General features: G+C 46.8%; 1 protein-coding gene and 2 long non-coding RNA genes across 4 annotated transcripts in view; 1 reads left to right on the forward strand and 2 right to left on the reverse strand.

The window, feature by feature from the left end:
• Positions 1–4,669: 4,669 nt before the first annotated feature.
• Positions 4,670–7,080, reverse strand: LOC105494713 (dynein light chain LC8-type 1). 2 transcript variants are annotated; one of them, XM_011763432.3, is made up of 3 exons: positions 6,938–7,080; positions 6,601–6,738; positions 4,670–5,088 (listed from the first exon to the last, which is right to left on the reverse strand). In XM_011763432.3, the coding sequence occupies exons 2-3, from the start codon at positions 6,730–6,732 to the stop codon at positions 4,951–4,953; spliced, it is 270 nt and encodes an 89-aa protein (XP_011761734.1). In that variant the 5' UTR covers positions 6,733–6,738; positions 6,938–7,080; the 3' UTR covers positions 4,670–4,950. The 2 variants fall into 2 exon arrangements, with proteins under 2 accessions (XP_011761734.1, XP_011761744.1); XM_011763442.3 differs by having other exon boundaries at positions 6,601–6,752; positions 6,938–7,074.
• A 166-nt stretch (positions 7,081–7,246) lies between these two features.
• LOC105494723 (uncharacterized) lies at positions 7,247–20,748 on the forward strand. The gene is made up of 2 exons (XR_011608750.1): positions 7,247–7,335; positions 11,361–20,748. It is a non-coding gene; the product is annotated as an uncharacterized lncRNA (long non-coding RNA).
• Positions 8,601–24,286, reverse strand: part of LOC139356630 (uncharacterized) — a 28,021-nt gene continuing 12,335 nt past the window's right edge. Inside the window, exons 2-3 of the long non-coding RNA XR_011608751.1 lie at positions 10,167–10,226; positions 8,601–9,348 (exon numbers count right to left, since the gene is read on the reverse strand). This is a non-coding gene — a long non-coding RNA (uncharacterized lncRNA). The remainder of the gene's footprint in view (positions 9,349–10,166; positions 10,227–24,286) is intronic.

Genomic DNA, 24,286 nt, shown 5'->3' on the forward strand with positions numbered 1-24,286 from the left:
CTTGCGAGTTCAAGCAATTCTCCTGCCTCAGCCTCCCAAGTAGCTGGGATTACAGGTGCGTGCCACCACACCCAGCTACATTTTTTTGTATTTTTAGTAGAGATGGGGTTTCACCATGTTGGCCGTGCCCGGCCAGAAAATATATTTTTCATCATTCTTTCAGTCCTCTTCCATAAAAAGCTACCGTGTGGGTTGGGTGCAGTGGCTCACGCCTATAATCCCAGCACTTTCATAGGCCGAGGTGGGTGGATCACAAAGTCAGGAGTTTGAAACCAGCTTGGCCTGTATAGTGACATCCTGTCTCTACTAAAAATACAAAAAATTAGCTGGGCATGATGGTGCACGCCTGTAATCCCAGCTACTTGGGAGGCTGAGGCGGGCAAATCACTTGAACCCAGGAGGCGGAGATTGCAGTAAGACGAGATCGTGCCACTGCACTCCATCCTGGGTGGTAGAGGGAGACTGTCTCAAAGAAAAAAAAAAAATTTTCACTAAGTCCTTGTTGGAAAATAAATGTACCAGCAAAATCCTGCTTTCATGTCTTTTTTTTTTTTTTTTTTTCATGTCTTATATAGGGAGCTTTTTTGTAAGAGTACACTTGTTTTATAGCAAAAAAAAAGTTTGAAAACGATGTAAGCTAACCTTCAGTACTCAGAGATGGAGCTGGGCAGACTTCTTGTCTCCTTGTTATAGTCTACTGTTGTCTTTCTTTTTCATTTTTTGTCATTTTCTAAACATTTTCCTGAATACAGTCCACTGTTTGATGTTAAAATGAGGCCATAAATTGTTTTAAGAGACAGGGTCTCGGTCTCTCACTCAAGCTGGAGTGCAATGACCTGATCATAGCCCACTGCAGCCTAAACTCCTGGGCTCAAGCAGTCCTCTGACCTCAGCCCCTTAAATAGCTGGGACTACAGGCATATACCATAGTGCCTGGTTAATTTTTTAATTTTTAATTTTTTTTTTTTTTGAGACCGAGTCTCCCTCAGTCGCCTAGGCTGGAGTGCAGTGGTGTGATCTCAGCTCACTGCAACCTCCACCTCCCATGTTCAAGCGATTCTCCTGCATCAGCCTTCCAAGTAGTTGGGATTACAGGTACCTACCACCATGCCCAGCTAATTTTTGTATTTTTAGTAGAAACGAGGTTTCACCATGTTGGCCAGGCTGGTGTCGATATCCTGACATCAGGTGACCCGCCCACCTCAACCTCCGAAAGTGTTGGGATTACAGGTGTGAGCCACCATACCTGGCTGCTATAATTTTTTTTTCTTAATAGATACAGGGTCTCCCTGTGTTGCCCAGGCTGCTCTCATACTTCTGGGCTCCCACTTTGGCCTCTCAAAGTGCTGGGACTACAGACATGAGGCACTGCACCCAGCCATAAATATTTTGAGTGTGGATGAATCTTAAGGTTTTTTTTTTTTTTTTTTTTTTTTTTGAGATGGAGTCTCGCTCTGTAGCCCAGGCTGGAGTGCAGTGGCCGGATCTCAGCTCACTGCAAGCTCTGCCTCCCGGGTTCAGGCCATTCTCCTGCCTCAGGCTCCCGAGTAGCTGGGACTACAGGCGCCTGCCACCTCGCCCAGCTACTTTTTTTGTACTTTTTAGTAGAGACGGGGTTTCACCGTGTTCACCAGGATGGTCTCGATCTCCTGACCTCGTGATCCGCCCGTCTCGGCATCCCAAAGTGCTGGGATTACAGGTTTGAGCCACCGCGCCCGGCTGAATCTTAAGGTTTTAAAGAGGCTTTGCTTAGAAATTGCAGAAATCAGTCCAGCAGAGTGGCCTATGCTTGTAATCCCAGCACTTTGGGAGGCCAAGGAGGGCAGATTGCTTGAATCCAGGAGTTCGAGACCAGCCTGAGCAACATGGCAAAACCCCATCTCTACAAAAAATTTAAAAAAATAGCCAGGTGTATGGTACACACCTGTATTCCCAGCTATTTGGAAGGCTGAGGTGAGAGGATCATCTGAGCCTGGGAGGTGGAGGTTGCAGTGAGTTGAGATCATGCCACTGCACTCTAGCTTTGGTGACAGAGTGAGAACCTGTCTCAAAAATAAATTGCAGAAATCAATCTGTGACTTGGCTAACAGTTTGTGGATAACGTAGTTCAAAGGTATGTGAAAGGGCTTCAGATATACTGCTTCCTGGCCCAGCACAGTAAGGATCATTTACGTGCCTTCACTTACAAGATCTTGCCCTGTCACTGAAAAGCTTCCAGATAGAGCTAGCTATATACAACTCTCTCAAAGAACAGCAGCTAGGAGCATTTGATAAATGCTTAGAAAAACTTAGCTTACATTTTCTTTTCAGCCAGCTGGAGCCTATTGGCTTTTGAAATTAACAGGAAGGAACAGGCACTGGAAGGAGCTTCATAAACCATCAACCCAGTCTTATCTCCATAGCAACGTGGTTTTCTCACATCTGAATAAAAAAACAAAAAAGCTGCCAACTTCTTGACAGTAAATATGGGACAGATCAAATTCAACTAAAACTCCCAATGTCTAGCTATCAGTCTTGAATCAGCTTTTGGGTCTGTAGCTAGAGACAGATTGTTTGGAGTAGGGCTTAACTGGACAAGCTAAAGCTTTGGAGGCAAAATTCCTTGTGGGCTTCAAATAGAAATATAGCCAGGTCACTAAAGAGGGAAAAGGGATAGAAAAAATATGAATTAGGCCAGGTGAGGTGGCTCATGCCTGTAATCCCAGCGCTTTGGGAGGCCGAGGTGGGCAGATCACGAGGTCAAGAGATCAAGATCATCCTGGCTAACACGGTGAAACCCTGTCTCTACTGAAAATACAAAAACTTAGCTGGGCGTGGTGGCGGGCACCTGTAGTCCCAGCTACTCGGGAGGCTGAGGCAGGAGAATGGCGTGAACCCGGGAGGCGGAGCCTGCAGTGAGCCTAGATCAAGCCACTGCACTCCAACCTGGGCGACAGAGAGACTCCGTCTCAAAAAAAGAAAAAATATGAATTAAACTAGGTGTGGTGGCTCATACCTGTAATCCCAACACCTTGGGAGGATCGCTTGAGCCCAAGAATTCAAGACCAGCCTGGGCAACACAGGGAGACTCCAGCTCTACAAAAAATTGAAAAGTTAGCTGGATGTGGTGGCATGTATTTGTGGTCCTAGTTACTTTGGAGGCTGAGGTGGTAGGATCACTTGAGCCCAGGAGGTCGAAGCTGCAGTGGGCTGTGATCACACCACTGCACTGCAGCCTGGGCAGCAGGAGACCTTGTCTCAAAAAAAATGAAAGAAAAAAGATGGAATTGTGGGAACATTTTCGGTCTGTTTATATAAATACAAACATAAAATTACCCCAATTGCAGTCTCCTGTTTATTCCACACTACCTCATCCTTTTTTGCAGACAGCAGGGAAAAAACTGGCACAATAGTCAAAATTGCCGGGCTTGGTGGCTCACGCCTGTAATCACAGCACTTCATGAGGCAGAGGTGGGCAGATTATCTGAGGTCAGGAGTTTGAGACTAGCTTGACTAATATAGTGAAACCCCATCTCTACTAAGAATACAAAATTAGCCGGGCATGGTGGCACATGCCTGTAATCCCAGCTCCTTGAGAGGCTGAGGCAGGAGAATCGCTTGAACCTGGGAGGCAGAGGTTGCAGTGAGCCGAGATCGCGCCATTGCACTCCAGCCTGGGCAACAAGAGCGAAACTCCGTCTCAAAAAAAAAAAAAAGTCAAAATTTTGCACCTCTACCCTGAAACCCTTTCAGTCCCAAAGTAGCACAACTTTGCTAGGATTCTTAAAACCACACATTCTGAAGAAAAGTAAACTTCCAAATATGTTACTGACCTAATTCTACTCTTAAAATGGGAGTTATCACCCATCAATTCCAATATATCGCCCTCTTCTGTGTAGCAGTCGCCTGGCTGCTTAGAAATCCCAATAGCATCGTAGAGATCCATGGGAAAACACAGGGAAACTAGAAGTCAGGACCCTTCTTGCAGTTTCCCAAGATGGGTGTGGGTTGTTTCAGCCTGTCTTATTTCCTTTCCACCTACAAGTCTGCCATATTTGCTTTTCTAAGACTGCAGTCCTCTTAAAATTGATAGCAGGAAACCTTTGATGGCTACTTGTCCCCAGCTTTAATTGGGTCTTTTCAGGAAAAGGCATCAATTCACACTTGTTCCTGGCCACAGCAAAGCACAGCACAGCACAGCAGGCTGATAATGTAAATTCCTGCAAAGCCTTTATTAGAAGAGCATTAAGACTGCTGCTCAGAAACATTTACTTTCCCCTAAGACCACCTTCTTTCTAGGCAGGGGAAGGGGCTAGACAAGGGTCCTAGAATCCATTTCATTATCCCAACTTTGTTTTGAGCTTATTTCCATTTTATAGCCATAGAAAGCTTCAAGTACTACCACACATCCATCACCACAACCTGAGGCCAAAGGCCCAGAACATTCTATAGCAATGTCTTAACAAATATCCTTAAATACTGATTTTCAAATTAGGACTAAGATTTAATTTAAATGTTTCTTTGCGATGCACAACAGCTGCAGGATGGGTGAGAATGTGACTAAAGAGTACTGAAATGCCCCACAGAAACTTACTTCTGTAAGGATGGACTCATCCCCACCAACCTGGACATCTGATCAAGTGACAATCTTCAATGCTGTTATTTGAACAAATTGTAATTCACACACATACACATCTGCAACAGATTTATTTTTTAAAGGAATGGACTGAGAGAAAACAACATGGGCAGAAGTATGGAATAGAAAATAAATACAAATGTAGGCTATTCTGCTAATTGTTTTATAACCACAACAAACTAGTACAGAGAATGCCCTGTACAAAACACAACAAAGGTTCAAACATCGAGGTGTTCCCTTAGCAAGGCTGAAAATTTCAGTCTCTGGTATTTGGAATTTAGGCTGCAGTCCTTGTTTTTGGATGGATCACTGGGTGTGTGGCACAGTCCATGCTTTTAACCAGATTTGAACAGAAGAATGGCCACTTGGCCCAGGTAGAAGTAGATGAAGTGTTTGGTTTCATGTGTCACGTAACTGCCGAAGTTCCTTCCCACGATGCAATGCCAGGTGGGATTGTACTTCTTGTCAAATTCCTGGGAAAGACAAAAGAAAAGAACTAGAATTTTAATTACCAGAGGTCAGTGTTTGCCTCCTGGATAAGCCAGAGCCTGTAGGGGCAGAAAGGAGGAACGTCAGCATCTGCAAATTCTTAGAATGAAAGAATGTTCCCCAGCTCCAAGACGCCTACATAGTGCATTAATACAAACATACTTGCAGTCTGAGCTAAGATGGGAATGGAGGCTGAGGAGGTCAAAGGACGAAAGGTCAGCCTTAAAGACAGGGTGCTTTGTTATTATGGTAATTACACCTTCATACCTTCTATAATATTCTTATTCATTGACAGAAGGTGACATTAACAGGTGTGGTTTATCATGTTCTATGTAGAGAACCACCCTACTGTATTTGCCATGCCCCCAATTCCAAGAAAATGGTAAAAAATTAGCCCATCCCATTCCTCATCACAAAGATCTTAACTGCATCTCTGCAACACAAGACTTTTCCAAAAGGATAAAACTTCAAACAACATTGTATACCAAATGATTGCGGATCAAAATTAAATTTACAGGGACACAATACTGAAGCACTCCACTGTTGCCGTAAAAAATGCTGTAAACAGAATCTGTCAACTGGCCAAGTTTTATCCTTAATATCCAAACAGCCGTCCTCTCCACATCTGTCCGGATGATACTAATCTACTACCCTGTCCACTAGGTTAGCAAGTTGTAGGAACAACTCGTCGCCATTTATCCCACCCCAAGAGGTACTGGGGAGTAGAATGCCTGTGGGGGGCACTGGGTGCCAACCGTAATCTTTCTCTACAAAATTCTTACAAGTGTTTGTGGAGAGTCACACAAGATTTAGCTACTCTAACAGCACGCAGTGCGAAAACTTCTTTTAAAGCTATGAAGAGGAGTAACGCTCTTGCAAGCTAGACGCACGCACTGCTGCGTTTGTCAAAAAAGGCATTTATTTCTGTTCCATCTGAAGTCTTTCATCTTCCCATTCTCGACTGGAACCCTCCCACGGCTTAGGCTGCCAGCTTTCTTCCCTTCCAGCAAACACTGCTCGAGAAGTTGGCAGTCCTGCCGGCTTTCTAGACTGCCATTTGCCAAGCCCCCACCCCAGCCCCCAGCCCCGCCACCACCCACTTTCCCTCAACTCCCCACTGGAAGGCTGGCAAGATCTCCCCGGCCCGGCTGGAAACACCCACGCAGCTCCCCCCTCCGGAACACCCAGATGGATCCTCGGCGCAGGAACCACACAGAAGGGGGAACCGCTGCTCCCAGGTCTTAGATACCGTTGCTAGGTGGCGCTTTCCCCCCGCGGAGCTGGATAATTAAAAAAAAAAAAAAAAAAACTTCGGACGCCGGGGGTCTGGTCTTCTCCAGGGGAGTGCAAAATGCATCTGCGTCCTTTCTGGAAGCTTCTACACCCCGAGCCGCCAGGGGTGTTCCCGGGATCTGTCAGGCGCCCTGGGAAAGCAGGATCGAGGGGAAGGAACTCCCTGCTCCCGGCTGCGCCTCGGCCCCCGCGCCCATCCTCACCTTCTTGATATGAGCCGCAATGTCCTTCTCTATGTTGTATTTCTCCAGCGCCTGAGTAGCGCACTCCACCGAGTCCTGTTGCATCTCTTCCGACATGTCCGCATTTTTGATCACGGCCTTTCGGTCGCACATGGTTACCTAGTGGGCAAGGCCTGGGGTAAGGGTTTGAGTTGGGCCGCGCCCCCCAGGCACTAACTGCCCCCACCCCGGCCGGCGCTACAACGGGACGACGCCCCCCACCCCACTTCTCAGGAAGCGAGGGCTACGCGGCGGGCTAAGTCCAGAGTGGGGCGAAATAAGGCAGCGAGGACACCCCCTGGCCCCCCGAGTTTCTCACCGTGGAGAAGGGGGCTGGCCGACTGCAACGGTCTCCTGGGGGAGGTGCTTGCACAGGTCAGGCCCTCGCAGAGCTGCCGTCGCTACCGAAGCCGTGGCGCATCTAAGCAGCCCCACGCCAGCCGCCGCCGCCTAGTGCTCAGGCCCCGCCCTGCTCTCGCCGGCCCCGCCCCTCGCCGCGCGACCCTATTGGCTTGACGCAGCCCACGGCATTCTTCCATTGGTCCAGGGACTCCATGGTTCCCTCAGGATCTTTCTCCTGCATTTTGTTGCAGACCACAATGCACCGCTCACGGCGTCGGTTGCCCCGGCAATGGGCCCCACGCGGCGAGGCCCACACACACACCCAGAAGGTGGAGCCCCGGCCCTGTTGCGAGGACCACCCAGCTGTCTGGAGAGGTAGGAAGGCAGCTTCTGCCTGGGCCAAGGGAAGTGATTCCAAATTCACGGAGGTTGTCCCAGGGTGTGTTCTCGAACAACAGTCTCTAGAAGTTGGTGGCCATCCCTGCCCCCACCCCCCCACCACGACAGGTCGCAGGATCTCCGACCCCAGGTTAGCAGGATTATGACAGAAGTGGCTTCTCCCTTTACTGAAGGTATCTCTGAAGCAGGGCCGGCTTCGTGGGCAAACCAGCGGTGCAGTCTTACAGGAGGGGCCCTTACGTTTTCATTTTGCACTAGGCCCCATTTGTAGTGGTTCTGCTCTGAAATATTTAGGAGAGGGCATCCTCAGGATTGAGGGAGGGCTTCAAGGAGAGAGGGTGTTTCCTTACGAGTAAGGGATTATCCCCAAGAGTGGGGTCTCTGCCAAGCAATGCGGACATCTTTAAGGGGGTGGGGATGGGGATCCGGGTGGATTTGGGAGTGTTGAGCCCCGGGGTTTTTGTCCAGGGTGAGGCTTCTTGCTCAGGTGAGGCAGTCTTTCCTGTGTGGGAGAGATTCTTGGTTGGGATTTATCTCTGAGGAGGAGGTATCCTAATGGACGAAAAAGTGGCCCTTAGAGGGATGACGTCCCCTCTAGCTTAGGGAGGAGACACGAAGTGGTTAAAAAAGCAAGATCTTGGGGGAGTTGAGGGACAAGTCAGATCTGGATTTAAATCCCAGCATTGTCATTTACTAGCTATTTGAATGTTTTCTTTAAGTAAAGGAGGACCAAGTGTGAAAGGACACCAGTTCATATGCTTGTTAGCAGTATAAAACATTTGAAGTTCTCTCAGCACAATGTGAGGCACATAGTAAATGATCAATGAATCTTATCAATAATTGTCAGTTTGTAGAACTATCCCAAAGACCACAGCAAGGTTTTGAACAACCAGCTCTGAAATGCCTATAATGTATTTTTGAACCTCCATAAATAAGTTATCAGGTTAATCATGTATCTGGAAGTCTCCTATTTACATTTCTACATTTTTCTCTTGACCACCTACTCTCTACTTAAAACAATTTGTGGCTGGGCATGGTAGCTCGCACCTGTAATCCCAGCACTTTGAGAAGCCGAGTGGAGGGGATCGCTTGAGCTCAGGAGTTGGAGACCAGCCTGGGCAATATGGCCAAACCCCATCTCAAAAAATAAAAATAAAACAATCTGAGCAGAGACACACAACTCCAGAAAGAAAAAGATGGGAATAGGCCGAGTGCAGTGGCTCATGCCTATAATCCCAGCACCGTGGGAGGCCGAGGCGGGTGGATCACCTGAGGTAAGGATTTCGAGACCAGCCTGGCCAACATGGAGAAACCCCATCTCTACTAAAAATACAAAATTAGCCGGGCGTGGTGGCACATGCCTGTAATCCCAGATACTCAGGAGGCTGAGGCAGGAGAATCACTTGAACCTGGGAGGCAGAGTCTGTAGTGAGCCGAGATTGTGCCATTGCACTCAGCCTGGGCAACAGGAGCGAAAGTCCGTCTCAAAAAAAGAAAAAAAAAAAAAGGAAAAAAATGGGAATAATTAGAACCTCTTCAGGTTCAACTTATGCATATCAATTAAATCAACAGCTTTTTCCAGTTCCATGTTTCTAATGGTGAGATTCAGGGTTTGAGAAGTTATAATATTCCTATATAGTACTTCTCTTGAGGAAGAAACAGGTTGACAAGTGAGGACCCTGGAAATGCAGATGACACTAAAGTAAAGCCACGGTGACTCCACTAAGTAGAAACCCCAGGGAAATTTCCTAAATCATCCTCATGATTTTTTTCCGTGTCTACACTACCTCTATTATTATTTATTTAATTTTTGCTATAATAATACTATCATTATAATATAATAATGTAATTGTTCATCAATAATACCTTATATAGCCGGGCGTGGTGACTCACGCCTGTAATCCCAGCACTTTGGGAGGCCGAGGAGGGCAGATCACAAGGTCAGGAGATCAAGACCATCCTGGCTAACATGGTGAAATCCCGTCTCTACTAAAAATACAGAAAAAAAATAAATTAGCCGGGCATGGTGGTGAGTGCCTATAGTCCCAGCTAGTTGGGAGGCTGAGGCAGGAGAATGGCGTGAACCTGGAGGCTGAGCTTACAGTGAGCCAAGATCGTGCCACTGCACTCCAACCTGGGAGACAGAGCAAGACTCTGTCTCAAAAATAAATAAATAAATAATAAAAAGTAATACTTTATATATTATTTAATAATTTTCTTTGAACTCCCTTTATTTTTTAAATAAGTATACTTTTTGTTTTATTTTATTTTTTTGAGATGGAGTCTCACTCTGTTGCCCAGACTGGAGTGCAGTGGCGTGATCTGGGTTCAAGCGATTCTTCTGCCTTGGCCTCCTGAGTAGATGGGATACAGGTGCACACCACCATGCCAGGCTAATTTTTCTATTTTTGTAGAGACAGGGTCTTGCCATGTTGGCCAGGCTGGTCTCCAACTCCTGAGCTCAAGTGATCCGCCTGCCTTGGCCTCCCTAAGTTTTGGGATTACAGGCGTGAGCTACCGCACCCAGCCTAATTAGTATGCTTTTAAAAGACAAATTTATATCATTACCGTAAATGGAAAGCCAGTCTCACTGGCCATAAATAGAAGGTAACTATAAAATATAAATATTATAATATAAAACATTTATTTTTGCGTTGTTAAACTGATCTCGGACACTATAAGTGATATGTGTCCTACACTTGAAAAATGCTGCCCTGGAGGAGGGTTCTTAAATGGGGTCCACGGCCAGATTGCAAAGGTTTCCCAAGCCCTCTGGAATTGTGCACAAAAATGTATGTAGTGCTTACAGGCATTTTTCCAAACAGAGGATCCTTAGCTTCCATCAGACTCACAAAGGGATTCAGAACCTAAGGAGGATTAAAAAGAAAAAGAAAAACTGTTGTACAATAACCCAAACTCCTAGAATAAATGTGAGATTCCTTCACCAGGTCCCCCTGAAGTGGCCCATATGGGGTTCTATAGCATCACACATTTTGGCAACTTACTATATCTACTCCTGCCTGATAAACTTGCTTAAAAATCCTTCTACACCTGAAAACCTGCATTTTTCATTCTTGCCAAAGGAAATTATAACTAGGAGTTGTTAACGTTTCTGAGAGCACAGGCCTTGGAATCAACCTAAGCTATGAGCTCCTTCAAGTTAGTTAACCTCTCCAAGATACAGGTTCCTGATTGTTATTTTTTTATTTTTTTATTTTTTGAGACAGAGTCTTGCTGTGTCGCCCAGGCTGGAGTATAGTGGCATGATCTCTGCTCACTGCAAGCTCCGCCTCCCAGGTTCGCAGCATTCTCCTGCCTCAGCCTCCCGAGTAGCTGGGACTACAGGTGCCTGCCACCACGCCCGGCTAATTTTTTGTATTTTCGGTAGAGATGGGGTTTCACCCTGTTAGCCAGGATGGTCTCAATCTCCTGACCTGGTGATCTGCCCACCTCAGCCTCCCAAAGTGCTGGGATTACAGGCGTGAGCCACCGCGCCCGGCCCTGATTGTTATTTTTTATTTTTATTTATTTATTTATTTATTTTTTGAGACGGACTTTTGCTCTGTCACCCAGGCTGAAGTGCAGTAGTGCGATCTCAGCTCACTGCAACCTCCCCCTCCCGGGTTCAAGCGATTCTCTTGCCTCAGCCTCCTGAGTTGCTGGGATTACATGCGTTAGTCACTACTCCTGGCTAATTTTTGTGTTTTTAGTAGAGACAGGGTTTCACCATGTTGGCCAGGCTGGTCTCGAACTCCAGACTTCAGGTGATCCACCCACCTCGTAGGTTCCTGATTTTTAAATGGAGATCACATCTTCGTTATAGGTTGGTGGCAGGGATATTAAATAATGCATCTAGAGACCTAGCCATGGTATAATAAATGGTAGCTACTGCCACTATGTATTGAGACCTTACCATGTGCCAGACATTTTAGACACATTATCTCATTGGCTTCTCATAATAATTCTACAAGGTAAGAACTGTTTGTCTCTTTATTACACAGATGAAGAAAATGAGGTTCAAAGAGATGATGTCCCTTACCTAAAGTCACAGTGATAGAAAGTGACAGAGCTGGGATTTGAATCCTGATCTGACTCCACAGTCCCACATGGTAGGTGGAACCTCTGAGCTATACCTAAACAAGGGGAGCTGATGCCTCAGAACAGAGTGATGTCCCTGGAGACACTAAGCATCCTTGGCCCCTGGTGAGAGCTCCCTAAATATATGTGGATGGATGGATGGATGGATGGATGGATGGATGGATGGATGGATGGAAGGAAGAAAGCATGGATAGTTCAGACTACTTCAGCCTTGATTCCTCAGCAACAAACACCTCAAACTTGACCCTACATTGGTCCTTGGCTGTCGTGATCTTCCTTGGACAGAATCACATTTCAACTCCGGTCATCACACTTTCCTAGGGCCCTCAGAAAGCCCTTCAGAGTTGTAACTCACAGGCAGGCTGAGGGATTCTTTGGGGGTCTGCAGCTCTCCTCACCTCATCCACAAGTAGGACCATGGCCTGTGCCTCACTACTGCCCCAGGATCACTCTGTTCCCAGCCCAGTCCAGCAATCACTTGTCTAGCTTTCTGGGACCTGAGTACTTTCTTGGACCATGAGTCCTGTGACCACCCTAGCAGCTCTAACCCTCCCTTACCTGAAAGGAAGTGTGAAGTGACCTTGCAGGCCCCGGAGTGGATTGAAGACCCCGTCGAGAAAGGAGGCACCATGTGGGAGAGAATGCAAGGCCTAGGTCTGAATCCAGAAGCTTCCACCCCATGAAGAAGGGCTGGCACCAGCCGGGGGCTGGCAGGGGAGCTGAGCTTTGGAGCCAAGGACTGTACTGCAGTGCAGGGAGAGTGAGGCCAGAAAGGCTGAGACAACTCAGGGAAGGAAAACCTCCCTTCTGGCTAATAGCCAAGCATCGCCTGAGTAGACCGACACTCTACTGTCCACAGGGGCAGCAGATGAAGACACATTCAGAGAGGACTAACAGGCCCCCTCAGCTCCCAGTCAGAGGGCAGAGCAACCCAGAACAGACGTTAAAGGAACAGACTCTGAGGTCAGGCAGCCTTGGGTGTTCATCTGTCCCTACTAAGCCATGTGACGTTAGGCAAGTGAGTCCACCTCTCTGAGACTCAGGTTCCTCATCTGTAAAATGGGGATTATAAGAGTCCTTGTTTCTCAGGGACAATGTGAGGATTGAGATGGTACGCATAGAGAATGTAGTGCACTACTGGGCATGTGGCAAACATCAGTGATGCTAGTTACCGTTTATCATTAGTGTTCCTGTAGACCAGGACTTCTCAACCTTAGCGCTATTCACCTTTTGGGCTAGAAAGTTTTTTTGTTGTGGGGAGCTGTCCTATGCATTTGAGGATGTTTAACAGCACCCCTGGCCTCTACCCACTAGATGCCAATCACACCACACCCCCAGTTTCAACAACCAAAAATGTCTGCAGATGGTGCCGAATGTCTCCTGGAGGGTGAAATCATTCCCCAGCAGTTGAAAACCACCACCCTAAACAATCTGGACTGAGTTTGAATGTCACAGATCCCAAGCTCACAGCTCCATGTAAAGGCCACAAGGCAGGCAGGCCTACTTACAGATGAAGGAACGGAAAGAGCAACAATTACAGATCGAGCTGGCTAGCTCCCGTGTAGACTAAGAGGCAGGATCTGTAGTCTGCTCTAGGAGCTAACAAGGCCTCTGTGACTCAGTAGGCGACCTCAGTGTCACTCTTTAATTATATGCAAAGTGGTCTTGAGTTAACTTTTAATTATTCTAGGGCTCTAAACAAGAAAATAGGTAGTTGGTATCTGATTTCTGGCATCTAGATTCTGATTCACTGACTGGGAGAAAATCTGACTCTCCAGAACTCTTTCAGAGTTCATTTGGCCCTTCATTTATGACTCTGGGGAGATTTCTGAGCAAGAACTGTCAGGGCCTGAGTCAGGCCCTGTTCCAGGTGCTGGAAATGCACAAGAGAACAAAACAAGCAAAGTTCCTTCTTCATGGAACTTATAGCAGGAGAATAAAGATAAAATCAAGCAAAAATATTTATCCCTGATAAGGGCAGTGGATAAAAATAAAATAGAATAGGCCAGGCACGGTGGCTCACGCCTGTAATCCTAGCTCTTTGGGAGGCCAAGGTGGGCAGACTGGCTGAGCTCAGGAGTTCGAGACCAGCCTGGGCAACACGGTGAAATCCCGTCTCTACTAAAATATAAAAAATTAGCTGAGTGTGGCAGCATGCACCTGTAGTCCAGCTACGCAGGAGGCTGAGGCAGGAGAATTGCTTGAACCCAGGAGGCGGAGGTTTCAGTGAGCTGAGATTGTGCCACTGCACTCCAGCCCAGGTGACAGAGTAAGACTCCACCTCAAAAACAATCAAATAAAATAAGCAGAATAAGAGAACCAAGCGTCACTGGGTGAGGGGTCTTGTTTTAAAGAGTTTTCTAGGAAGACTTCTCTGAGAAGGTACCATTTGAGCCAAGACTTGATGACCTGGCTCCTGCATGAGGGGGGAGTGTGGGGAAGCTGATGGGAGCAGTGAGAGAGGTGGGAGCAGTTAGAGGCTATTGCAGCAGTCCATGTAAGAAGGAATGGTGGCTTGGACAAGGAGGTGGTGGCAGAGATGGGGCAGAGATGGCCAGATTCCAGATGTATTCTGAAGGTAGAGCTGACAGATTTGCTGAGGAATTGGATGCAGAATAGGAGGGAACCAGAGGCAGTCAAGGATAACTCCAGACTTGTGAACTGAACAATGAGAAGAATGGATTGAGATGGGGAAGTCTGGCAGAGGAAACAAAAAGTTCTGTTTTGGCCATGTTAAGTCTGAGATGCCTACTAGATATTCCAAGTGGAGATGTCAAATATGCAGTTGGATATATGAGTTCTGGGAAGAGGGCCAGCCTTGAGCTATAATTTGGAGAGTCATCAGCTTATAGGTGACATTTAAAGCCACGGGACTGGATGAGATCACCACTGAGAGCGGAGTACGTGTAGATGGAAGTAATGCTTATTCAGCTAGCAATATTCTCTGAGCTTTTACTATGGGCCAGGCCCAGAGCTAGGTGCTAGGTACAGAGATGGACTTCCCTTGGCACCTGCCCCAGAGAAGCTCTATTGCTTACTTAATTTTCCTGCGTAAGTGCTTTGGCCATGTGGAGGATGAGCCTTGAGTTCCTACCCTGCCTCTTAGTCACTTAGTCTTTTTTTTTTTTTTTTTTTTTTTGAGACAGAGTTTCATTCTTGTTGCCTAGGCTGGAGTGCAATGACGTGATCTTGGCTCACCGCAACCTCCGCCTCCTGGGTTCAAGCGATTCTCCTGCCTCAGCCTCCTGAGTAGGTGGGATTACAGGCATGCACCACCATACCAGGCTAATTTTTTGTATTTTTAGTAGAGATGGGGTTTCTCCATGTTGGTCAGGCTGGTCTTGAACTCCCGACCTCAGATGATACACCCACCTTGGCCTCCCAAAGTGCTAGGATTACAGGCATTAGCCACCGCACCCTGACTCATTTTTTCAACAGACATTTGTTGAGCACCTGCTTGATACAAGGCCCCCATCTAGGCACAAGGGACATGAAAGGAAGCAAGTCAGACACAGTTCCTATCCTCTTGGAGTTTACATTTTATATGTGGAGACAGACATTGAACAGGATGCACATAGGATCACAGGATGTCACAAATGCAGTGGAGGAGAAAGATAGGCTGGTGTGAGAGCTGTTAATGGGGGCTCTGCTCTAGCCTGGGAGGCAAGGAAGGCTTTTCCAGGAGTCACATTAGAGAAACAATCTATCCAAGCAGGGAACTAGGCTGGGGGAAGTGCAGGGAGCTTTTTAGGTGGAAAGAACAGCATGTTCAAAGGCCTAAAGCTGGAAGGAGGCTGACTTGGCTCCAGAGAAGCTGTTGGGGGAGTGTGGGAGAGACAAGGCAGGGAGTAGGGGTGGGGAGCAGCCAGACCTTTGGAGTCTTATAAGCCTGGTTAAGACACGTGGACTGTATTCTGCGGTCACCAGTGGCTCTGTTGAGGTGGGAAATTAAAAAAATAATAAAATTAAAAAGAAAGAGAAATAAGTTTTCCTGTATTAGGCTGACTTGTACCAGAGGCAGCAACAGGCACAACCCAGACCCAGGAAAATTCTTGATAATATTATCTAATGTGCTCTGGAGACTTTCCCAGCACTCCCTCAACATAGGGAGAAGAAAAGCAAATTTTCCTTTGTTTTATGGAATGAGTTTATAGATTCCTGTTCTCTGTGACTAGTGACTTCAAGTATTGTTTTATCTAAGCAGTAGAGTGAAGGTCATGAACCTCTGAGCTGGCCTGAGTTATGGCCACCTGGGCGCCATAGTGAAGGTTATGGGATAAGCCTGTGCCTAGGCAAACTTAGATAACGGACATCTGGGTTGCTTGGCAACGGTCATGTGCAATCCTGAGTTTGTCCTGCCTCTGTATCCCTGCTTTCATGCCACTGTAAGCTTGCTTCAAGCTAGCCCACCCCCTTTTGTGAAGTGTATATAAAAGTCAAGTGCTGTCTTTCTTCCAGGCCCAATCTTTTGGACGTTGAGTCAGCTGGGCCTGAGTGCACTCAATAAATGATTCTGTTTTAGATTGAGACCATCCTGGCTAACATGGTGAAACCCCATCTCTACCAAAAATACAAAAACAAAATTAGTCGGGCGTGGTGGCGGGTACCTGTAATCCCAGCACTTTGGGAGTCTGAGGTGGGCAGATCACGAGGTCAGGAGATCAAGACCATCCTGGCTAACATGGTGAAACCCTGTCTCTACTAAAAATACAAAAAAATTTAGCCAGGCTTGGTGGCGGGCGCCTGTAGTCCCAGCTACTCAGGAGGCTGAGGCAGGAGAATGGCGTGAACCCAGGAGGCGGAGCTTGCAGTGAGCCGAGATCACGCCACTGCACTCCAGCCTGGGCGACAGAGCGAGACTCCGTCTCAAAAAAAAAAAAAAAAGGATTCTCCTGTTTTAACCTGAGGTTTCTCTCTCCTCCTCCTGAATCCCACAACACTGAAAGGTAGTGGGTAGGGACTCATATGATCAGACGGCCACTGAGGAGGGCAGGTTAGTGGGGCAGCCAAGACACCAGTGAGGAAGTTATTGATTGTTGCATCTTTGCTTCAAGCTCTTGGTTTCTCCATTTTAAACATCTGTTTGCACGCCAGGTGCAATGGCTCATGCCTATAATCCCAGCGCTTTGGGAGGCTAAGGCAGGAGGATGGCTTACCCAGGAGATGGAGACCAGCCTGGGCAATATAGCAAGACCCCATCTCTACCAAAAAATAAAATAAAAAATTAGCTAGTATAGTGGGGTTTGCCTGTAGTTCCAGCTACTCAGGAGGCTAAGGTGGGAGGATTGCTTGAGCAAGAGTTCAAGGCTGCAATGAGATATGATTGCACCACTGCACTCCAGCCTGGGCAACAGAGCGAGACCCTGTCTCAAAAACAAAAACAGAAACATCTGTTTGCAAAGCCCTGGGTCTCTCAGGGGACAGAAAGGGGAATGCAAAGAAGTTGTTTTTCTCTCAGTAAGAGCAGAACGCTTGGTACCCCCAAACTTATCATCTGAGGATCACAAAGTCAGAGCTTAAAGCTGTACATAAAAATCTGTTTCTTCTAGGAGCCACTTCCCCCAAGAAGCTCCAAAAGTATTCTTTCATTAGCAGGGTGCCAAGTGGTTTTGGCCAGAGCCTCTGCGACTCTTTTCTCTGTGACCATTTTCCATTTCAGCTCATATAAATCAACCTACCTGAATGTATGGATCCTTTACTGCAAAGCTATAAAGTAAAATAATGTAATTAGTGCAGCCAGCTGCAGCTGTCCTCAAACTCAGTGTCATGGCCAGTACACATGGGAAATGTTTACAGGAGTTTTAATCAATTTTCTTTCCTGACACCCATTTTTTATTAAAAGTTACAAAAATAATAAATGCACATGGTAGAAGATACAGAAGAACACAAGGAATAAATTATACATGTTAACTGTACAGAGATAACCATTGTCAATATTTTGTCTTAAATACATCTTGTCTACACATAAATACATATTCATATAATATACTACCTATCACACTGTATGTGTGTGTGTGTGTGTGTATGTGTATATATATATATATATATATATTTTTTTTTTTTTTGAGACAGGGTCTTGCTCTGTCAAATAGGCTGAGTTTGAAACTATAGCCTCAAACTCCCAGACTCAAGGGATCTGACTGCCCCTCCCTCCTAAGTAGCTGGGATCACAGGTGCACACCACCACACCTGGCTAATTTTTTTGATTTTTAATAGAGATGAAATATCACTATGTTGCCCAGGCTGATCTCGAACTCCTGGGTTCAAGCAATCCTCCCACCTTGGCCTCCGAAAGTGCTGGTATTGTAGGCATGAGCCACTGAACCTGGCCAATGTATCATTTTTGTTACCTGCTTTTTGTAATCCCAGCACTTTGGGAGGCCGAGGCAAGTGGATCATGAGGTCAGGAGTTCAAGACCAGCCTGGCCAAGATGTTAAAACCCTCTCTCTACTAAAAATACAAAAATTGGCCAGGCGTGGTGGTGGGCGCCTGTAATCTCAGCTACTTGGGAGGGTGGGGCAGAGAATTGCTTGAACCCAGGAGGTGGAGGTTGCAGTGAGCCAAGATTGTGCCACTGCACTCCAGTCTGGGCAATGGAGCAAGACTCCGTCTCAAAAAAAAAAAAAAAAAAAAAAACCTTCTACAACATTACTTATGTATTTTTAAAGATGGGGTCCCACTCTGTCACCCAGGCTGGAGAACAGTGGTACAATCCTAGCTATCCTAGCTCACTGCAGCCTCAAACTCCTGGGCTCAAGCAGTTGTCCTGCCTTGGCCTCCCAAAGTGCTGGGATTACAAGCGTGAGCTACTGCACCCAGCCCAATTTTAATAACTTCTTAATAGTCCATGTGGCCAGGGGTGGTGGCTCATGCCTGTACTCCCAGAACTTTGGGAGGCCGAGGTGGTTGGATCACTTGCAGTCAGAAATTCGAGACCAGTCTGGCCAATATGGTGAAATCCTATCTCTACTAAAAATATAAAAAATTAGCCAGGCGTAGTGGTGTGTGCCTGTAGTCCCAGCTACTTGGGAGGCTGAGGCAGGAGAATTGCTTGAACCCAGGAAGCGAAGCAGAGGTTGCAGTGAGCCGAGATTGCGCTATTGCACTCCAGCCTGGGTGTCACCGTGAGACTCCGTCTCAAAAAAAAAAAAAAAAAAAAAATAGTCCATGCATAACTTTTTGAAGCAATCACTTATCAATGGACACTTAAGTTGCTTCCAGTTTTTCAGTATTGTTACAGTGCTGTGTTCTGATGAATATCTTTCAAAGATAAAAATAATCTTTTTAATTCTACTTTCAGAAGTAATAGATACTCATTGTATAAAAGTGAAACACTGTAGAAATTTAGAATCTGAAACAGAAAGTTCCTTTGTAAGATTTGTAATCTTACAACTCTAAGATAATGTTAAAATTTGATTTTTTTCCTGCATATAACAGGCTTTTTTCCTTTTTACCAAAATGGGATGATTCTGAGTTCCCTGTCACGATATATAAATCTACTTTATTCCTTTCATAAACTTCCATACGTTTCCACCACCTGTCCCCACCCGCCCACCCACATCTGTATACACACATTCTGCCTCCCTTGCCATTACCCTGCGTGAACTGTTCATGCTCCTATCTAAGGCCATCTCCCTGGCGCTGGGTCCATCTCCTCTCGTTCCTGTGATTGTCTCTTCTCCCTCTCCTGCATCATCGGTTTCCCCTGTCTTCTGGATTATTCCCACCAGCATGCAAACATGCTGTCATATTCTTTTAAAAATGCTTCCCTTGCCTACACATTCTCCTGTAGCTACCACCCCATCTCGGCTCTCCTCCAAGAGTTGTCTGTACTCCCTGTCCCCAATTCCTCACCTCCCATTCTCTCTTTAATCCACTGCACCGAGACAGCTCAAATGTGGTGGTCACCGGTGACCACCATGCTGCTAAACACAGTGGCCAATTCTCAGTGCCCTTCATGGCCATACTTGTCACAGTTGCTCTCTTCTTCTGGGTCCTCCCCTGGCTTCCAGGACCCCACACTCTCTCAGCTGTCCTCCCATCTCACTGGCTGCACCACCTCAGGCTCCTTTGTTTGTTTCCCCTTTTCTTCCTGATGTCTGAAGGAAGGAGTGACCCAGGTCTTCTCTATTGGGCTACTTCTCTATTTAAACTCTCTCCCTTGGGAGTCTCCATTTTCATGGCTTTAAATTTCGTGGCTCACTACTCTCAAATTTGTATTTTCACTCCAAACTTTGCCCCTGAATGCCCATCCTATATCTCCAAGTCCTATTTGAAATAGCTCTAGGATGTCTAACAGGCATCTGTCTCAAACCTAACACATCCACAACAGACCTGCTTTACTCCCAAACCTGCCTGCTTCACTGCATTCTTCTCAGGAGAGAGATCTAGATGTTTTCCTTGACTTGTGTATATTTCTCACACCTCATATCTAATCCATCAACAAATTCTTTAAGCTCAATCTTGAAAATATATCTCACCACCTTCGCTCTTCTGACCTTTGTTTTTTGAAACAGAGCTTTGCTCTGTCGTCCAGGCTGGAGTACAGTGGCACAATCTCAGCTCACTGCACCTCCACCTCCCAAGTTCAAGCAATTCTCCTGCCTCAGCCTCCCTTGTAGCTGGGGTTACAGGCGTGCACCACCATACCCAGCTAATTTTTGTATTTTTAGTAGAGACAGGGTTTTGCCATGTTGGCCAGGCTGTTCTCGAACTCCTGACCTCAAGTGATCCACCTGCCTTGGACTCCCAAAGCGTTGGGATTACAGGCGTGAAGCACTGCGCCTGGCCACTCTTCTAATTTTAGTCCACACTCTTCTGATTTTAGTCCAAGCTATTGTCATTTTCCATATAGACAATTACAGTAGCATCCAGTGGGTCTTTCTGTGCCCACCTTTGCTGTGCCACAGACTATTCTTCTCCAAGTGGCCACAGTGATCCTTTTAAAAGTCCAGTCAAGGCCAGGTGCAGTGGCTCACACCTGTAATCCCAGGACTTTGGGAGGCCGAGGTGGGTGGATCACCAGAGGCCAGGAGTTCGAGACCAGCCTGGCCAACATAGTGAAACCCCATCTCTACTGAAAATATAAAAAACATTAGCCAAGTGTGGTGCAGGCGCCTATAATCCCAGCTACCTGGGAGGCTGAGGCACGAGAATCGCTTGAACCCAGGAGGTGGAAGTTCCAGTCAGCCGATATCGTGCCACTGCATTCCAGCCTGTGCAACAGAGCGAGACTGTCTCAAAACAAAACAAAAAAACAAGGAATCATATGACTCTTCTCTATTCAAAACTTTTGAATTGGTTCCCAATTCAGGTCCTAAAAAGATTGTCCTTTCTCCATTGAATTTTGTTTGCAACTCTGTCAAAAATCAGGCTGGGAGACGTGGCTTATGGTAATCTCAGCAGTTTGGGAGGCCGAGGCAGGTAGATTGCTTGAGCCCAGGAATTCAACACAGGGAAACCTCATCTCTACAAACAATTTAAAAATTAGCCAGGCATGGTGGCGTGCACCTGTGGTCCCAGCTACTGTGGTCCTAACTACTTGGGAGGCTGAGGCAGGTGAATCGCTTGAGCCTGGGAGGTTGAGGCTGCAGGGAGCCATGATCACGCACTGTACTCCACCCTGGACAACAAAGCAAGACCCCATCTCCAAAAACAAAAAAAGGAGTTGACTATTTTTGTGCATATATCATGTATTGCTAGCTCTCTGCTGTCTATTCTTTTTTTTTTTCTTTAAGAGATGAGGTCTTGCTCTGTTTTCCAGGCTGGATCCTGGGCTTAAGGGATCCTCCTGCCTCAGCCTCTTGAGTAGCTGGGACCACAGGCATGAGCCACCATGCCTGGCTAAATTTTTATTTTTTTGTAGAGATAGAGGTCTCGCCATCTTGCCCAGGCTGGTCTCAAACTCGTGGACTCAAGCAATCCTCCTGCCTCACCTTCCCAAAGTGCTGGGATTACAGGTGTGAGCCACCGTGTCCAGCCTGGGCTGTCTATTCTGTCCCATTGCTCTGTGTGTTTATCTTTTTGCTGATACCACCCTACTTTGAATACTGTAACTTTTATAGTGAGTCTTGAAGTTGGGTAATGTATGTGAGTCCTCTTTTTTTTTCAGAATTGTTTTGGCTAATCTAGTACCTTTGCCTTTCTCTGTAAAAAATTTGTTTTGGCGAGGCCGGGCGCAGTGGCTCATGCCTGTAATCCCAGCACTTTGGGAGGCCGAGGCGGGCGGATCACAAGGTCAGGAGATTGAGACCATCCTGGCTAACACCGTGAAATCCCACCTCCACTAAAACTACAAAAAATTAGCCGGGCATGGTGGCGGGCGCTTGTAGTCCCAGCTACTCAGGAAGCTGAGGCAGGAGAATGGTGTGAACCTGGGAGGTGGAGCTTGCAGTGAGCCAAGATCGCGCCACTGCACTCCAGCCTGGGCGATAGAGCGAGACTCCGTCTCAAAAAAAAAAAATTATTTTGGCGTAACTAGTACCTTTGCCTTTCTATGTTGCCCAGGCTGGAGTGCATTGGCTACTCACAGGCATGATCATGGTGTATTACAGCCTCAAACTCCTGGCCTCCAGTGATCTTCCTGTCTCAGCTTCCCAAGTAGCTCCCAAGTGTGCAACTGAGACTACAGGTGCAGAACACAGTGCCGTGGCTTCTGTGTAAATTTTAGAATCAGTTTGTAGACAGTGTCTGGGAGGGAAAACTTTTTATCTACCCTCAAGTTTAGTCTTTGGGGACCTGTGAATTAAACAGATGAAAGATATATTACAAGAGAAGGCCAGGCATGGTGGCTTACACCCATAATCCCAACACTTCGGGAGCCTGAGGCAGGAGGATCACTTGAGTCCGGAAGGTCGAGGCCGCAGTGGGCTAGCATCATGCCACTGCGCTGCCCCATGGGCAACAGAGCGAGACCCCGTCTCTAAAACAAACAAAAAGAGGACAAAATTTAATCATTTATTTTTTTAACATACATATGAGAGTTCACCAGAAAGACCATCCACATTATTAGAGATGGGAACTTTCAGCTCCATCTGCCAACCTCCAGGGAGGTGAGTGGGGCTAGTGACTGGGCTCCAAACACTCTTGAACAGGAGGTTCCAAGAGTCTGGAATGATGAACACACTGATGTGCTGGGAGGGTGGTGCACCTAGAGAGGACATGGAAGCTCTGTTCCCACCTTCTCCCACTGTGCCCCGCCCCATGCCTTGCCCTATGCATCGCTTCCATTTGGCTGATCCTAGTTTGTATCCTTTATAATAAACTGGAAAATGTAAATAAGGTGCTGTCCTGAGTTCTGTGAGTCACTCTAGTAAATTATTGAACCTGAAGGGGTTGAGTGGGAACCTCTGAATTTGTAGTAGGCCCAACAAAAATGTGGGTAGCTGGGGTACCTCATTTGTGCAGGCATCTGAAGTGGGGGTGGTCTTGCGGGACTCAGCCCTTAACCTTTGTTCAGGGTCTGTGCTAACTCTGGGTAGTTAGTGTCAGAACTGAATGGAATTTTCAGAGGTCCAATTGATCTCAGATAATTGAATAAAATTGATGTGGAAAAATGACATGTATCTGGTGCCAGAGATAAAGACCACACCACACATTTGGTGTCATAAATGTGTCAAAGATAAGACATCAGCCGGGCGCGGTGGCTCACGCCTGTAATCCCAGCACTTTGGGAGGCCGAGACGGGCGGATCACGAGGTCAGGAGATCGAGACCATCCTGGCTAACACGGTGAAACCCCGTCTCTACTAAAAAGAAGTACAAAAAACTAGCCGGGCGAGGTGGCGGGCGCCTGTAGTCCCAGCTACTCGGGAGGCTGAGGCGGGAGAATGGCGTAAACCCGGGAGGCGGAGCTTGCAGTGAGCGGAGATCCAGCCACTGCACTCCAGCCTGGGCGACAGAGCGAGACTCCGTCTCAAAAAAAAAAAAAAAAAAAAAAAAAAGATAAGACATCACAGGAAGTCACTGGTATTAGCACAGTGTTATACAGACTTCAATAAGAATCATAAACTACAAATAGGAAAAAATAAATTAAGAAATATGTGAATAGATGGAAACTGATATGCTTCTGGATGGGAAGGCCAAACACAGCAAAAAATTTTTAAAATTCCCACATAGATTTAGAGATGCAACACTATTCCAATTAAAATACCACAGGATGCCATACAGAACTTGATAAAATGATTCTAGAATGTTTCTAGAGAAATACAGAAAGATGGCTGGGCGCGGTGGCTCATGCCTGTAATCCCAGCACTCTGGGAAGCCGAGGCGGGCGGATTACAAGGTCAGCAGATCGAGACCATCCTGGCTAACAGTGTGAAACCCCGTCTCTACTAAAAATACAAAAAAGCCGGGTGTGGTGGCGGGCGCCTGTAGTCCCAGCTACTCGGGAGGCTGAGGCAGGAGAATGGCGTGAACCTGGAAGGCGGAGCTTGCAGTGAGCCGAGATCGCGCCACTGCACTCCAGCCTGGGAGACACAGCGAGACTCCGTCTCAAAAAATAAATTAAAAAAAAAAAAAAAAAAAAGAAATACAGAAAGATGCAACCGGGCGCGGTGGCTCACACCTGTAATCCCAGCACTTTGGGGGGCCAAGGCAGGTGGATCATGAAGTCAGGAGATTGAGACCATCCTGGCTAACACAGTGAAACCCCGTCTCTACTAAAAATGCAAAAAAATTAGCCAGGTGTGGTGGCGGGTGCCTGTAGTCCCAGTTACTTGGGAGGCTGAGGCAGGAGAATGGCATGAACCCGGGAGGCAGAGCTTGCAGTGAGCCGAGATGGAGCCACTGGACTCCAGCCTGGGCAACAGAGCGAGACTCCGTCTCAAAA

The sequence above is a fragment of the Macaca nemestrina genome, chromosome 10 (assembly GCF_043159975.1).
Source record: "Macaca nemestrina isolate mMacNem1 chromosome 10, mMacNem.hap1, whole genome shotgun sequence".
Taxonomy (NCBI): Eukaryota; Metazoa; Chordata; class Mammalia; order Primates; family Cercopithecidae; genus Macaca; species Macaca nemestrina.

What these genes read in the sequence shown, in the direction of transcription:
- LOC105494713 (XM_011763432.3), bottom strand. Translation starts at nt 6,732, where the DNA reads ATGTGCGACCGAAAGGCCGTGATCAAAAATGCGGACATGTCGGAAGAG. An exon ending in TTGCGGCTCATATCAAGAAG is followed by an intron (nt 5,089 to 6,600) that starts GTGAGGATGGGC and finishes TGTCTTTCCCAG; the next exon opens with GAATTTGACAAGAAGTACAA.